Source organism: Ylistrum balloti, unplaced genomic scaffold (genome assembly GCF_031769215.1).
Source record: "Ylistrum balloti isolate Yb309-2 unplaced genomic scaffold, AGI_CSIRO_Ybal_v1 Utg371000, whole genome shotgun sequence".
NCBI classification, from domain to species: Eukaryota; Metazoa; Mollusca; class Bivalvia; order Pectinida; family Pectinidae; genus Ylistrum; species Ylistrum balloti.
This window is the reverse complement of record NW_026782558.1, coordinates 1,597,284-1,613,075: the sequence shown is the minus strand read 5'-3', so window position 1 is coordinate 1,613,075 and position 15,792 is coordinate 1,597,284. Positions and strand designations below refer to the sequence as shown.

General features: G+C 33.2%; 1 protein-coding gene across 1 annotated transcript in view; it reads left to right on the top strand.

Annotated features, from left to right (window-relative positions):
- Positions 1–15,792, top strand: part of LOC132559986 (uncharacterized) — a 107,685-nt gene that overhangs the window by 74,119 nt on the left and 17,774 nt on the right. The window contains exon 4 of the mRNA XM_060224634.1: positions 15,641–15,713. Within this exon, the coding sequence (XP_060080617.1) occupies positions 15,641–15,713 (73 nt within the window). The remainder of the gene's footprint in view (positions 1–15,640; positions 15,714–15,792) is intronic.

Below are 15,792 nucleotides of genomic sequence, written 5' to 3'. Positions count from 1 at the left end.
TTTGTTTTAAGGAAACAATCCCACCTAGTTTACATTGCAGTTTTAGAGGTACATAAAATACCATCTGATAACTTATTATATTGATTAAACCTAAACAGTAAGGCCAGGGTCACCATTGTGATCAAATTAGACTCGCGAGGCTCACCGAACATGTCACCTTTTATGGTCGTCAACGTTTTTATGAGGTCTCTGGGGCAGGAACAGAGATATAAAAGTTGTCAGTATTGAGACTGAGTGTGACCAGATAAGTCCATCTCTGAGGACATGGAGGCTAGGCTGACCACAGGTCGGAATTACACAGGTTATACTGCACACACAAGCTATCAGTAGAAATTCTGGTGAAGTGACGTGATCGCTTGCACTCCATATGCAGACATACTTTATGTGCTTTTTGTATACATATATACTTTAAAACCATAAGAAGTGCAGATGATTCTTCAAAACAGGAATTCATTGCTATCATAATTTATTTATTTAAAATTTCCTGGAGCTTGCTGAATGAGTGTTTGTATTCCTTGATTGGCCATGGAGGCAAGTAATGTGGCATTAATTGAAGGTTAATATCGTGTTGATTGTATGAGGGAGACCGTGAGAGCCGCCTTCAGATGAATTGAACATCAGTACAGTGGCCGTAGTTCGGTATCATCTGGCTCATCCTGAGAAACACTCCAGCACAAATAGCATGTGTGAAGCAGGCTTTCATTGATTGTACTATTCTTCCGCACTATGGATCTATGTATCTTGTCAAGCCTTTCTCCTCTGTGCCAATTTATATCCGAGAAGCCATAAGATCACCGCTACATATGTATGACTTCTTACACAAAAAACCTGTTATAAACATCATATGTGTGCATTTAGGAGTTCATTCGCACAAATATATGCAAATCTGACACCTAAATGTTGTTGTTGTTGTTGACTTTTTGGAATAATGGCAGTCTCTAATGGGTAAACTCCATGTAGTCCGCTGTCTAGGAGTGACCCAGAATCGTAGTTTTGTTTCCAATATTGGTGAGGCGTTTGTGTCGACAACGACGGAAGCTCATCCCTGCTTCCAGCATCAGCAGCAACACAACTCTCTGCATCACTGACTCTTAGTTAATGTATCTTAGTCAGCCATTGTCGCTACCAGAGTCCTTGGAGAAGGCTCCTCAAGCTTTACACTAGAGACAACTGTAACCAACGAGGAAAAGACTGTTGAAAAGGACTTCTCTGGACAGTGTTGGCTGAGGAATCATAGAGGCAGTTTATGTGACTACTCCTTATAACCTACAATACTAGCAGCACGGAGCCGTAAGAATTGGTCAGGATGATTTTAACGTCTCTAGGCCAGCAACAGGTATCTTTGTAATATAGGCCAGTGATTAATCTATGTATGTGGTCCTGATATTGTATAGCATGTGTTTATTTTCTTAGGTCTGCTGTTTTTATGAAAAAAGATAGATCTTAAAAGTGTAACATGTTTTTGGAATAAATTATGTATAATGTGCAAATATATGGTTGAGCATGTGCATGCGATGTTGGTGGTGTAGTGTCCATATATTGAGGACATGTACACATGTGTGACATCCTTGGAACACATACACATTATCATGTACCTGTATGATATACACACATAAACACACACAAACCTTTATATGTACACGTAAAACACACATCTGCTATCCTTTGTGTATTTTACAATAATAAATGCGCACATGAATTTCCTTTGTGTCATATAAGTACACACATGTGCATGCCCTTATATGGTACACATACAAACTCGCATACAATCATTTCAAGAATATTTATGTTACAAACAAAAACATATACATATTGAGGAGTAAGGTTAGAACATACATACCTCTTGTGTGTACGACACATTCCCTGTGTCAATAACACCTTATTCTATTCCTTTATCTTAATATCTATTTAAACATTTAGTGTATTTTTCATTCAAAAGTCTTGCAATTTCATGCTATTTATAACTGTTTTGTTTTATCTATAAATTCCAAGCTTACATGACATTATGATCCCAGTATTGTCAACATCTGTTGTTTTATAAATTCTGTATTTAGAATATTAAACAGACTTCATATTTTGGACATCGACTATATACCTTAAACGCTGATCAACAAACAAATGAATTAAATGTGTAATTAGGCCTTCTAGTGATTGAACTTCAAGGTCACCTTCCTATAATGGTCACTTTTCCTTGCTTCCTTAGTTGGTCTTAAAAGACAGGTTTGACTTTAAATCCTTTTTGTGATTTCAGATAAGTTAAGTTAGAAGAATTCCAGTCACATCATGTATAAAATGTACCATGTCCCCTGTGTATATAGACAAGGAGTTCATTACCATGACAACAGTCCCCTGTGTCTATAGACCAGGAATTACATTACCATGACAACAGTCCTTGTGTCTATATACCAGGATTTATATCATCAAGAAAATAGTCCCCAGTGTCTATAGACAAGGAGTTACATTACCATGACAACAATCCCTGTGTATACAGACCAGGATTTATATCATCAAGACAACAGTCCCCTGTGTCTATAGACCAGGAGTTACATTACCATGACAACAGTCAATGTGTCTATAGACCAGGAGTTATGTTACCATGACAACAGTCCCCTGTGTCTATAGACCAGGAGTTAATTACCATGACAACAGTCCCTTGTGTCTATAGACCAGGAGTTACATTACCATGACAACAGTCCCTGTGTCTATAGACCAGGAGTTATGTTACCATGACAACAGTCCCCTGAGTCTATAAACCAGGTGTTTTATTACCTTGACAACAGTCCCCTGTGTCTATAGACCAGGAGTTATATTAACTTGACAACAGTCCCCTGTGTCTATAGACCAGGAGTTATGTTACCATGACAACAGTCCCCTGTGTCTATAGACCAGGTGTTATACTACCATGACAACAGTCCCCTGTGTCTATAGACCAGGAGTTATGTTACCATGACAACAGTTCCCTGTGTCTATAGACCAGGAGTTATGTTACCATGACAACAGTCCCCTGTGTCTATAGACCAGGAGTTTTATTACCATGAAAACAGTCCCCTGTGATTTCAAATTGCTCCTTTACGTTATTACAATCCCCACTGAAAAGGCTGGATTTTTCCTTTTTGCGTTATAAAATATTCGTTTTATAATTGTTTTGCCTATGTTGATTTACAATAACTTATCGATTTTGATAAGTATCAGGTATAAATATGTTGTGATTGGGTCATTTGATATGTGATGGGAAGGAAATAACATATAGATTGGTGCAGTTTTTCGGAATTGATTTAGAAATTGGCTTGGATTTCACACTTATGGAAAATTTGATTGTGAAATTGATCAACTCGGTGGATATTTGTGTGAAAGATACATGTATTTTTGTGTGAGATATTTGTGTGTGAGATATTTTGGTGTGAGATGTTTGTGTGTGAGTTGATTTGTGTGAGGTATTTGTGTTTGAGATGTTTGTGTGCGAGATATTTTGGTGTGAATGTTTGTGTGCGAGATGTTTGTGTGTAAGATATTTTGGTGTGAGATATTTTGGTGTGAATGTTTGTGTGTGAGACGTTTGCGTGTAAAATATTTTGGTGTGAGATGTTTGTGTGTGAGATATTTGTGTGTGAGATATTTGTGTGTGAGATATTTTTGTGTGTATTTGTGTGTGAGATATTTGTGTGTATTTGTGTGTGAGATATTTGTATAAAACATACATATGAAATTTAGCTGTTTAAGTGGATTTATTCTTTTGAAAATTGTTTATGATATACAAAACAAAAATAGAATTTATTGATATATTTACAAACGACTACTTGAATATTTGGGGCAAGAGTTTATTTTTCATGAAAGTGATGAAGGGTTTTGTTTGAGATTGGCTTTCAGTAAGGTTGCAGAAATCCTGAATGTCTGCTCACCTGGAGTCCTGGTTTTCTATGGTGCTTAGATTTCTACGTTTATACTCTAGCACCATTTGAAATCAGTTTTCCAGTTATGCTTTACAACTGAGAGGATCATACAAGAACATCGGGATATATTTTTCTCAGAAGGTTGAATATAGATCATCTGAAGAGGTTTGCTTGAACCTAGACAATGATTCCTAGTCAGATATCATGTGATTGGGTAGAATAGGGAGGAATTCCTCAAAATTATCATTCTCAAAGTGAAGATATCGTCCCAGTGTTAATGATTTAATGGTTTCCAATCAGAATTGGTTCAGGATACTTCGGGCATTGCTTTGAGTCAAGAAAATTTGTAGATGGAATTGTTGGTGAATATGTAATGTACTGGTGTCATGGTGGTGGAATAAGCAACAGGCGGGGCTTTGGATACATAAGCTTTGAGCTGCAGAAATTTCTACAAGGAGTTGTGAATGGATATAATGTACTGATGGAATGATATTATGGTGAAACACTGAAGGCCTGGCAACAGCTCGTGCCTTTTCTGCTCAGCCAAATGTTTGAATTAAGATCTTGAGATATCTAAATTATTCTGATGTATATTTTAATGAATTATTCAGCCTCTTTCAGTTAAAAATTCTATATCGAACTGTGATGCTTTTTTTATATGGATTTGTGTGGTACTTTTTTTCACAATGGAACTGACAACACAAATAATTTGCCTGTACACTTAAATTGCTGTCCATCCAACAGTTGTTTGTGATCGCACCGACAGTCACGTTTGACCAAGTGGTTTGTATCATTTATTCATGAATAATGTCCGGGCCGTTTGGTTCGGCGTACCGTTCACTGGATACACGCCACCGTGAATCTGCCTTCCTTAAATCAAGCCTCCATTTAAACTGACATTGGAGAGGGCGTGTGGGAACATTCATAACCATATTGATAAGTCAGCCCTGCGTATTCCCAACTGTCCTACTGCATCCAAAGGCTGGTACACAATACTCTGGGATGCTTTATTACTGGGAATTCTACTGGGATGGAATTAGGCTATAGTATCAACTACTGGCTTGTGGAGTTAGAAACTCAATGACAGATCTAGTATTATGCCTGTGTACGCTGGCAGGAGAATTAAATTTCCTCACATCCACTCTGTACAAAAATGGAGTGACTATGAATATGAGGTAATGAAATCCCAGCATTTTGCTGGAACTCTGATTTGTCAATATGTAATGGCATCAAGTCACATTGGATCATAATGAGAATATATTTATTGAAAGAAAAAAATGGATATTAGATTAAATATGAATGGCCTTCGAAAAATTAATTTTGACACAAAACAATTAGGGACCATTTCTTTGTTCTTAAAATTGATTCATTTTTATTGACCTAAGATTTTCATATTTTATGCACATTTTACAATATTATAATTTTTCATATATTCATTTGATACTACAACTGTTAAGGTTTACATAAAATACACGGGGCACGATTAGAAATGTTTACAAAATAGAAACACCAAATGTTTACATAATACAATATCTAGATGTTAAAGATGTACTGCTCGGATGTTTGACTGAAAGTAGGACATCATTTGATATACGATAAATTCCAACTTGATATCTTGGACTTTCATGTTTCTGTATACTTTGTTATCTAAGCTGAAAAAGGACCATTTATCTATGACAGTGTAGATGACAGTGTGATTTGGTTAAACAATATAAATTTTATTTATTTTACAACACTTGCGAAACAAGTTTTAGCAACTTATGTTAGACACTCTTGTTTGCCCGGTAGTAAGTGTGTGAGGGGTCTTATTGTTGGAGGAAACTTGAGTACCCTGCAGAAACCCACGTGGTCAGACAGGTGACCCCGTACCTTTTCACTTTCTGAGATTCGAACCCCAGACAGCTAGGTGAAAGGTGAATGAGCTACCACTGCACCACCCGACCACCCCCATGATTTGGTTGATAGCGTGAACAATTTTGAACTTTTTCTCATTGGTAAGGTATAACTCTCATATCATGGGTAGATTTCCATTGAATTTTGTGTTAATTATCACCACAAACAAAAAACATTCAAATTTGTGAATTCTGACATGGTGAATCCCATTCCCTGATATTTTAAAACCAGAAAATCAATATTTCAACTTGCTTTTTTAATCACGGAAAAACTGGCGAAAATTGCAAAAATTAAAGCATAATAACTGCCTCTCTCTTCATTATGAAGAATATCCTCAAAAATCTCTCTTTCCATGCATGAAGTCTTCAAAAATGTTATTATAACAAAGAATGTTTTTACTCGAGGAATAAATTAAGAATATTATGTGAAAATGAATGATTTCCTGTTCTGCATACTCTGATGCCTGTATTTGATAAAGTAGTTCAGCAATTTATTGATTTTTTGCTTTAAAATTACATTCTAAAATCTAACCTTTGAAATGCTCATCACTAGAATAAAAGTTTTTTTTAATTCTCAGAGGAGTAGATGCATAACACATAATTTTTAGATGCATATGAAAGTATATGTTAAAACAATGGAAACTCTAAAACTTTAAACAATAGGAACTATAGATGTTTAAACAATAAAAACTATAGATGATTAAACAATAGGATCTATAGATAATTAAACAATAGAAACTATAAGTTTAAACATCAAATACATAATGTTTACACAAAAGCCTTGTTATAGGTTTAAAACATAGAAATAATAGACCTAAACAATAGAAATTATAGATGTTTAAACCACAGAGTATAAACAATAGCATCTGTAGATGTTTAGACAATAAATAGATGTTTACGAAATTCCAGAGCTTCTGAAACAGTCATGATTGTATTACAACACTGGTTTTAATATGAGGACAAAATATGTTAAAATACAAAAAATTAGAAAATTATTATAATTAGAATAATTCATGTAGTTAAAAAGTGCAAAATAATACACTCCATTGAGCTGAACAATGCATAGGGGAAAACTTAACATAGCATTAAAGGTTAAGTGTCATGCTGTATGCCTATTACAAAGCAAAGATTTATACTCCCCAAAACTAACCTGTGTAGAATAGAATTTATTCCTTCTAGTTGTAATCAACATCCCTGATAGTTATTCATGGAAGGTAGTTACAGAATATTTATATTTAATTTTGGTTAAGGTATGTTTTGTAGTGTTATTTGTCTCTCACGGTTGAATGAAGAAGTTCTATTAGAATCGATATGTTGTGTGAATTTCCAAGGACAGCATAAATATTTCATTTGAACTATAGCTGTATTCCTATGTGTTTTACATGTTATTTAATTGTGAGGGCACCATGCTTTCATTTCTGTGGACAATATCTCAGTTTAACTGCTTCACAAGTTCAGTAAACAAGCACATGCATTAACCTATTTAATTAATCAGATTTTACGGAAGTACAAGAATTACCCAGATCATAGGTTGATTTGTAAAATCATCTTTTTTATAAAGTTTGGAACTACAGTGGTATACCTATGTGTTTTTTATGTTATAATTGTGAGGGAACCATGCTTTCATATCTGTGGACAATATCTAAGATAGGTTAAGTCTGAAATTATTTTGAATTGTGAAATTTGAGTGTACATCATTTATTTGTTTTAATAGATATGGTCATGGTCATTGTTTCTAAAAATAGAATAGGATAATCAGACTGTAAAGCTCTAGCACAACCAGACAGGTTCACTGGGCAGTATTTTTAGATTATTTGAATTAGCTGTAATGTTCCAAAATTTATTTGAAATGAAAACAGTACCATAGTTTGTTTTATTAACAAGATTTGTTTTCGCAATTGTTTTCTTTGGTACAGGATCACATATTAGATATCTTATGGCACCAGAAACTTGGGTGTACATTTTCACTATTTCTCATTCATTTGTTCCAATACATGAAGACATTATCATGAGCAGTACTGATATTTGCTTTGATTCTGGTGTTACGTTTGAGGAATTTTGAAAAGAATCTTTAAAAAAAATGGTGTTTAAGTATAGAAATAATGTTGGTAAGCGGTTGACTGGTTAAATTAAAAGGAATTTTGCATATTGATGAATAAAGCACATGTTAAAGCTTGTTTAAATTTTTGATCAAAGGTGTATGAATCCTATTATGGTATGGGTATAAATTTAAATAAACCTATATATGGACTGAAAAAATGAATTCTTGTCTTGGCAGTTAACAAAGGAACGTTGAGAATATGACTTAATTAAAGCAAGATTGCAGTTAGATACATACAATGACAGTGTAAAGTCTGAGTAGGTAGTTGTTAGATAAGAACAGTGCCTGCATTGCCATGACAGAAAATGGCTGCTCAGACTGCGAAAAACACCTCTACCATCCGAATGTTGTCATTCTAAAGCTACAGATATATTGAACTGGAGTTGGTAGTGATAAATGAGAGAGAAAAGTGGACTCAATTATCTCCATGATGTTGGTACGTACATAGCTTCTGGTGATTAAAGATTTTTTGGTTATTTTGATCAAGAAATTACATTGAATAGTCCCAAGAAGGATCACAATGACCCTGAAATTTGGACAGTACATTTTGAATTTAATTATCGTGTTGTCCTTTGTGATGTCACAGAAGTGTACAACATTCCTTTTGTCTTTAAGTAATCCTAGATGGGTCGTGCCGGACAGGAACAAAGCTTCATACGTATCGCTTGTTTTGCATTTACATAATAGAACTTCAGTCAATAAAAGGATTCCACCTGAATAGGCGCTGTGAAAAAATTCCTGTTTTACTACATTACTATCATAAAGGTGGATTTTTTGAGTTTGTGGTTGATGTTTGAAATCCTTTGTTATTTAAAGAGCAAAAAGATATCAGTTCATCCATACACAGATCAGGGTTAATGGCCCTGAAATTTCAACTGTAGATAAATTCTTTAGCTGTCTCTAGTAGAGATGACTTAAGATTAAACAAAATACCAAAAATTTGCTCCCACAAAATCTTCTTTACAGATAAATAACATCTTAAGAATTCATGTAGTTACAGTTTAGAAGCTTCATTCATATTTATCTCAGTTTGGCTTACAGGTAAATTTAATCATTTCTACGTCAGGTTTGTCAGTATTGATAGAAAATAAAAATATTTATTTTAAAAATCCTTCAAAACAATAGATTTACCATATCGGTTCTAATTTATCATATGAAACCTATAGCCATTCTACACAAGGGTACAATACACTGCAAAATATTATTATTTTTTTGTTGGTTGTATTTTAAAATTTATTTCTCTGTTTTTTAGTGATATCAGGACTGAATCTGTATTATTACCACTGAAAAACTTTTAGAAGCCACACGATTCCCTCTGTTGCTTTTACTGTTATTAGCTAGATGTATTCAGAGATCAAAATATTTGAATTACATAATATATCTGTGACTGTAGTTATTCAGTAATAAGCCCATGTCTGGTATTAAGCCCACCTCTATATTGTCCTGTGATAAATCTGCCCACTGAATTTGAGCCCAAAAAAGTTATTATTTGGTTTATTTTTTAGAGCTTATTGCAGGATTTAAAACACTTGCAATACCTGTAAACTGCTTCATCAGAATTGCTTGCACTGTAATGCTCTCACATTTTCAAGGAGACATTTCCAACCTTATTGAAAATCTTCTAAAGTCTCATCCAGTCCTGTAAAAAGTCTTAACAAATATTAATGACTTGCGAAAAGGAGAAAGATATCAATTTTACAAAGTTTACTACCAAGAAAATAGGAAATGAGATATGCTGCCTTAGAATAACTCCGTCAGGTAACTCTGAAGGTTCGAGACCTTTAAGGTAGAATTAGACATCTATGGTTGATTGAAATTCAAAATCTGTAAAAAAAATACCAATGTTAATTAAAGTTCAAAATTGAAATGTGTCAAGAAGTATTGATCTTATAGTTCAAAATTTACTCACATACTGTAGAAAGCAGATTGATTTCATGAAGTTGGGAAAGAATTTTTTTTTCTCTGTTGGCTACCGTATCCTGGATTGTCAAGTTGTGTGGTAGATTAATCTTTGTAATGAAGTATTTTGAATGTTTTTGTTTCACTATATACATGTATATGCCACCTGCAAGATCTTGTCAAGAGGCTGCTTACCACATGTAGATTCCTTACAGAAATCAATACCCATTGTATCTCCGAGTTGTGACGATTCCATGTCACTGGTTTATGTAATGAAACTCACTGAAGACCAAAACACTACTAAATAGTAAGACTCTCAGTCTTAAGTATTGTACATAAAGGTAATATCGATACCCAGGGCATTGAAAGGAAATTTTACTTCATTTTAATAGGAAGGTTATTTCTACTGAAATTTCCATTTTCATTCGGTGAAATACAATGGTTTCTGGTGCCAGTTATTTCTATATAGACAGTGTTGTATTTAGACAATGTGAGATAGTTCAGGATTCTTATGAATAAAAATTTGAAACTGAAAACTGTTACTACAGTTAATTTGGACAGAAGGAGAATTACTGTTCCAGGTCCCATTTTATTTCTTCACAAAATGTGTTAATAAATTCATTATGTCGACTTACGTGATGGAGTTTAAAAACTTTTACACATAACAATGCTATACATATAAACTATAGTTCTCAAAGTAACAGTATGAGAATATGTAGAAGAATAAAGTTATGTTCTGTTATGACTTTTACAATAGAAGACTTAAACTGAAACATTCCAAATAAGAAATAGCATAAGAAAGACATCTGTGTAAGGTATGTGTAGATATATGGTTAGGTATTACCTAGAATTCTATTACATACAAAGTTTCTGGCTAATCCTCAGTAATTCTACTGTTCATGTCTTCTCGTGGTAGTTCCAACAGTAATCTCCTTGTGAAACAAACTAAAATAAAGTATAGGTTTAATTTGAACATCCAAATAAAATCTGTCTTTTGTGAAGGAGAAAAATACAGGGTTGTAGTGACAGCATATTGATGGAAGGGATAAGTGTTTTCTGTAGATTAGTTTAGGCCATCGGGTATCTAAATCCCGAGTAAATTTCCATTCTTCATAGCTGCCCAGTATAATTAGTAGTTCCAGTGTGTTGTTGTTGGAAATTATACAGGTTTACAGGTATGTAATAGCACCTACAAGCCACTTAGTCATGTTATTGGCAAGTTCAGACATATATTCAAGTTACAGTATTGAAAAATGAATTCAAATATCTCCCAATTCAGATATCATTTTGAAGTGAAGATATTTCCATGTTCAGTTTATCTGCTTCACAAGTTCAGTAAACAAGCACAAGCATTTACCTATTTAATGAATCAGATTTTACGGAAGTACAAGTATTACCCAGATCATAGGTTGATTTGTAAAATCATCTTTTTTATAAAGTTTTGAACTACAGTGGTATACCTATGTGTTTTACATGTTATAATTGTGAGGGCACCATGCTTTCATTTCTGTGGACAATATCTCAGTTTAACTGCTTCACAAGTTCAGTAAACAAGCACATGCATTTACCTATTTAATGAATCAGATTTTACGGAAGTACAAGTATTACCCAGATCATAGGTTGATTTGTAAAATCATCTTTTTTATAAAGTTTTGAACTACAGTGGTATACCTATGTGTTTTACATGTTATAATTGTGAGGGCACCATGCTTTCATTTCTGTGGACAATATCTCAGATAGGTTAAGTCTGAAATTATGTTGAATTGTGAAATTAGAGTATATATACATTATTTATTTGTTTTAATAGATATGGTCAAGGTCATTGTTTCTAAAAATAGAATAGGATAATCAGACTGTAAAAATCTATCACAACCAGACAGGTTCACTGGGCAGTATTTTTAGATTATTTGAATTAGCTGTAATGTTCCAAAATTTATTTGGAGTTAAAACAGTACCACAGTTTGTTGTATGAACAAATGTTGACAGTTGCATCATCCTTGTCAGCAAATTCAGTCAATACTTCTCTACAAAAACGTTACAAGACTCTCATTTCCACATAAAAACACAAAACATTGAGTGTTCATGAACTTCTTCATGGAGATAATTATATGCATTTGGGCAAAAGTGTGTTTGTTTAGCCGTTTGTATGACTGCTCTTCCAAAGATATCATGAACACAATATATCAAAATCATATGTGATAACTCAGTATAAGTGGAAGGCAGCTATGATTAATTGAGATTCTGTGAAATATCGCACAGATCGTGAAACTTAATGCAAGCTGTTGATTAAATTAGTAAAACAGCTGTGAAGATAGAAGGTTTCAGTACCTTTTTAATTATGTCGTAATGGAATTCATTTGGCACTTTCTATATGGTAATATATTTTCATAGTACATTTTTATGCGAAAATAATTAACACTTTAATATTGTATTGACAAATTGGAAATTATCTTGTCTAGACACAGAAATGACGAGTTCTTCATTTTTACTCAGATGTCCAAAACAGCAGTTAAGTAAATAAAATATGAAAAATCTGGAACAGTAGACCAGATATATCGGGAAGGTAATTTATCTTGAGTCATTGGCAGCCATGTCGGATGCAGATACTGAAACTTGGTTGTTATCAAGGATGGAAAAAACCCATTAAATCGCTTGTACATAATGATGTGTTATTACTGCTCCATGAAAATGTAAATCAATGAAATACTTCGTGGAAAGAAAATGGTGCAAGGCATCGATCAAAGTAGCCGAGCTACCGGCGATGGGATAGAGAAGAGGAGGGGGAGGACGGACATTTCGACATAACACTTAATTTGTTCTGTTGATGTTGAAATATAATCATTCTATATGTGCCTTGTGAACAAATACCTTATGCAATATCTTCCAGCTTCAAACCTGTTAATCCTCAGCTTTACCCACCACAGGTAGTAATGCTAGCTTTTGCAACAGCTTAATTCATTTTCTTTACCTTAGTAGAGAGATTTAAGGCATGACAATAATTCCATCTGAGTTTCGGTGTGGATTTTGTCTAAGATTATAATTAATGATTGGTTTAGACAACTCTTCAGTGCCATTCATTTTACCCTTGTCAATATCATTAGTTAACAAATGTATTTCAAAATTTGATTCAAATAATGTACACATTGTTGTTAGTTTTGAAAAAAAGTTAGTGTAGCAAAATATATATATATATATATATATGTATGTAGGTAGGTATCTACCTTTTGGCTTTGTATTGAGTTTAATGTAAGCAGAAAAAGATTGCAATTCAGGAAAAATAGAGATGTTAGTATAAAGAAAAAAGGTCATTTTCCTTGACAAGGGAAATAACTCTTGATCTCCTCTCCCCCCACCCCCCCACCCTAAAAAAAAAAAAAAAAAAATGAAAGAAAAAATTTAATAAATTGTTTTTCAGAATTCTTAATGTCATTAGTTAACCACTATAATACTTGCATAATAATTATATCAGATAGACATTTGTTTTTGCTTGTAATACTTAGTACTGGTTTACATTTTTTCTGTAAGAAATAAGATATGGATTGATTTGCATTAACTGAATTCTGGTAAGTTTTACTGGTTTCATGGTGTATATGATTGCTGACATGATATATACAGCTTCAGTTTGTGATTACATGATATATGACACGGTAGGGAAGTTTTCAGACAGCCTCTTCTGCTACATTTATCTCTGAGGTAATTTGAGAACCATTGGGTCAGTGTGTGTAGTGTTTGTGGTTCTCTTTTACAATAAATTGTACATTTGTCATTCTTCTGGCGGACAACTATATTGTTTTTACCATAAATTGGTGAAAATGGTGAAATTTAATATGAAATCTGCGTAGAGAAGCTTTCAATTTCTCATCAATTCTTTATTTTATAATAATAAGTTGTGAGGATTTCTAACTGACGGGTCAGGTACAAAAAATCGTTTTAAAAAAGCAAAGATCATTGAGCCCAGATATCCATAGATCAGATCTATAATAATTTAAATATGATGTACATCAAATTATCTTTTTTCATGTGTTTATTTTAACTGTATTAAATCATTATAGATGTTTTTCACTGTAGTGCCTCATTGTTTGAGAGCATGACAAAAATATCCTTATGGTTGGTGAACAGATCAATTCCATGTGTCTGTATTTTTCATTGTTAAACAGATTTATTGAATAAAATATTTTATCATAAGTTCTGTAAGTTTTGAGCTATTCCATTCTTGTTAATCATGTGGATGGTGTATTACAGGGAGTTATCATTAAACTCCACCATTACAGATCAAGGGTCATGGGTTAAAGGTCACATTCCCTTCAAGTTCAACAATAAAAATTATTTGAGATAAGGAAATGTTTTACACAGAGAACCTGAGAGACTATCACATATCCTTATAAATATCATAAAGGGTACCAGAGCATGAATAACTCGTGTTAACTTCCTCAATAGAAGACATTTCCTCTGATATACCTCACATTCTTTTATACCCAGTAAGTGTAGATCGTTTCTCAGGTATAAAATTTAAGTGACTTTTATGGTATAAACTTCTTGTTATATATGTTCATTTATTTAGAGACGTACACACACTGTAAATACACTGTAAATACACTGTGAATACACTGTAAATACACTGTGAATACACTGTAAATACACTGTAAATACACTGTAAATACACTGAAGTTTGATAATTAATTAAGGTGTACACACAATGTAAATACACTGAAGTTTGATAATTAATTGAGGTGTAAACACACTGTATATACACTGCAGTTTGATAATTGAGGTGTAAACACACTGTAAATACACTGAAGTTTGATAATTAATTGAGGTGTAAACACACTGTATATACACTGCAGGTTGATAATTAAGGTGTACACACACTGTAAATACACTGAAGTTTGATAATTAATTATGGTGTAAACACACTGTAAATACACTGCAGTTTGATAATTAATTGAGGTGTAAACACACTGTAAATACACTGAAGTTTGATAATTAATTGACGTGTAAACACACTGTAAATACACTGAAGTTTGATAATTAATTGAGGTGTACACACAATGTAAATACACTGAAGTTTGATAATTAATTGAGGTGTACACACACTGTAAATACACTGAAGTTTGATAATTTATTAAGGTGTACACACACTGTAAATACACTGAAGTTTGATAATTAATTGAGGTGTAAACACACTGTAAATACACTGAAGTTTGATAATTAATTGAGGTGTAAACACACTGTATATACACTGCAGTTTGATAATTGAGGTGTAAACACACTGTAAATACACTGAAGTTTGATAATTAATTAAGGTGTACACACACTGTAAATACACTGAAGTTTGATAATTAATTGAGGTGTAAACACACTGTATATACACTGCAGTTTGATAATTGAGGTGTAAACACACTGTAAATACACTGAAGTTTGATAATTAATTAAGGTGTAAACACACTGTATATACACTGAATAATTAATTAAGGTGTACACACACTGTAAATACACTGAAGTTTGATAATTAATTGAGGTGTAAACACACTGTAAATACACTGAAGTTTGATAATTAATTGAGGTGTAAACACACTGTAAATACACTGAAGTTTGATAATTAATTGACGTGTAAACACACTGTAAATACACTGCAGGTTGATAATTAATTAAGGTGTACACACACTGTAAATACACTGAAGTTTGATAATTAATTATGGTGTAAACACACTGTAAATACACTGAAGTTTGATAATTAATTGAGGTGTACAGATCTTCATGTTTTTTTTTACTTTCCTACCTGTATTTCTCTGATTTAAGGTTTTCGTTGAAGTGACATAACAATTTGAATCATTAGAAATTATTTTTGGTTTTTCCAGAAAAAAGAAAGTGAAAAAGCCAAGAAGAATGCACGGGAAGCAGCTCTTGAGCAGAAGTGTAAGGATTCGTTGGGTAAGTTTGCTTACAAGACCATAAGACCATTCCCAAAATTTTTATTTTTTATTGACACAATTATACAACTCTGTGCCTT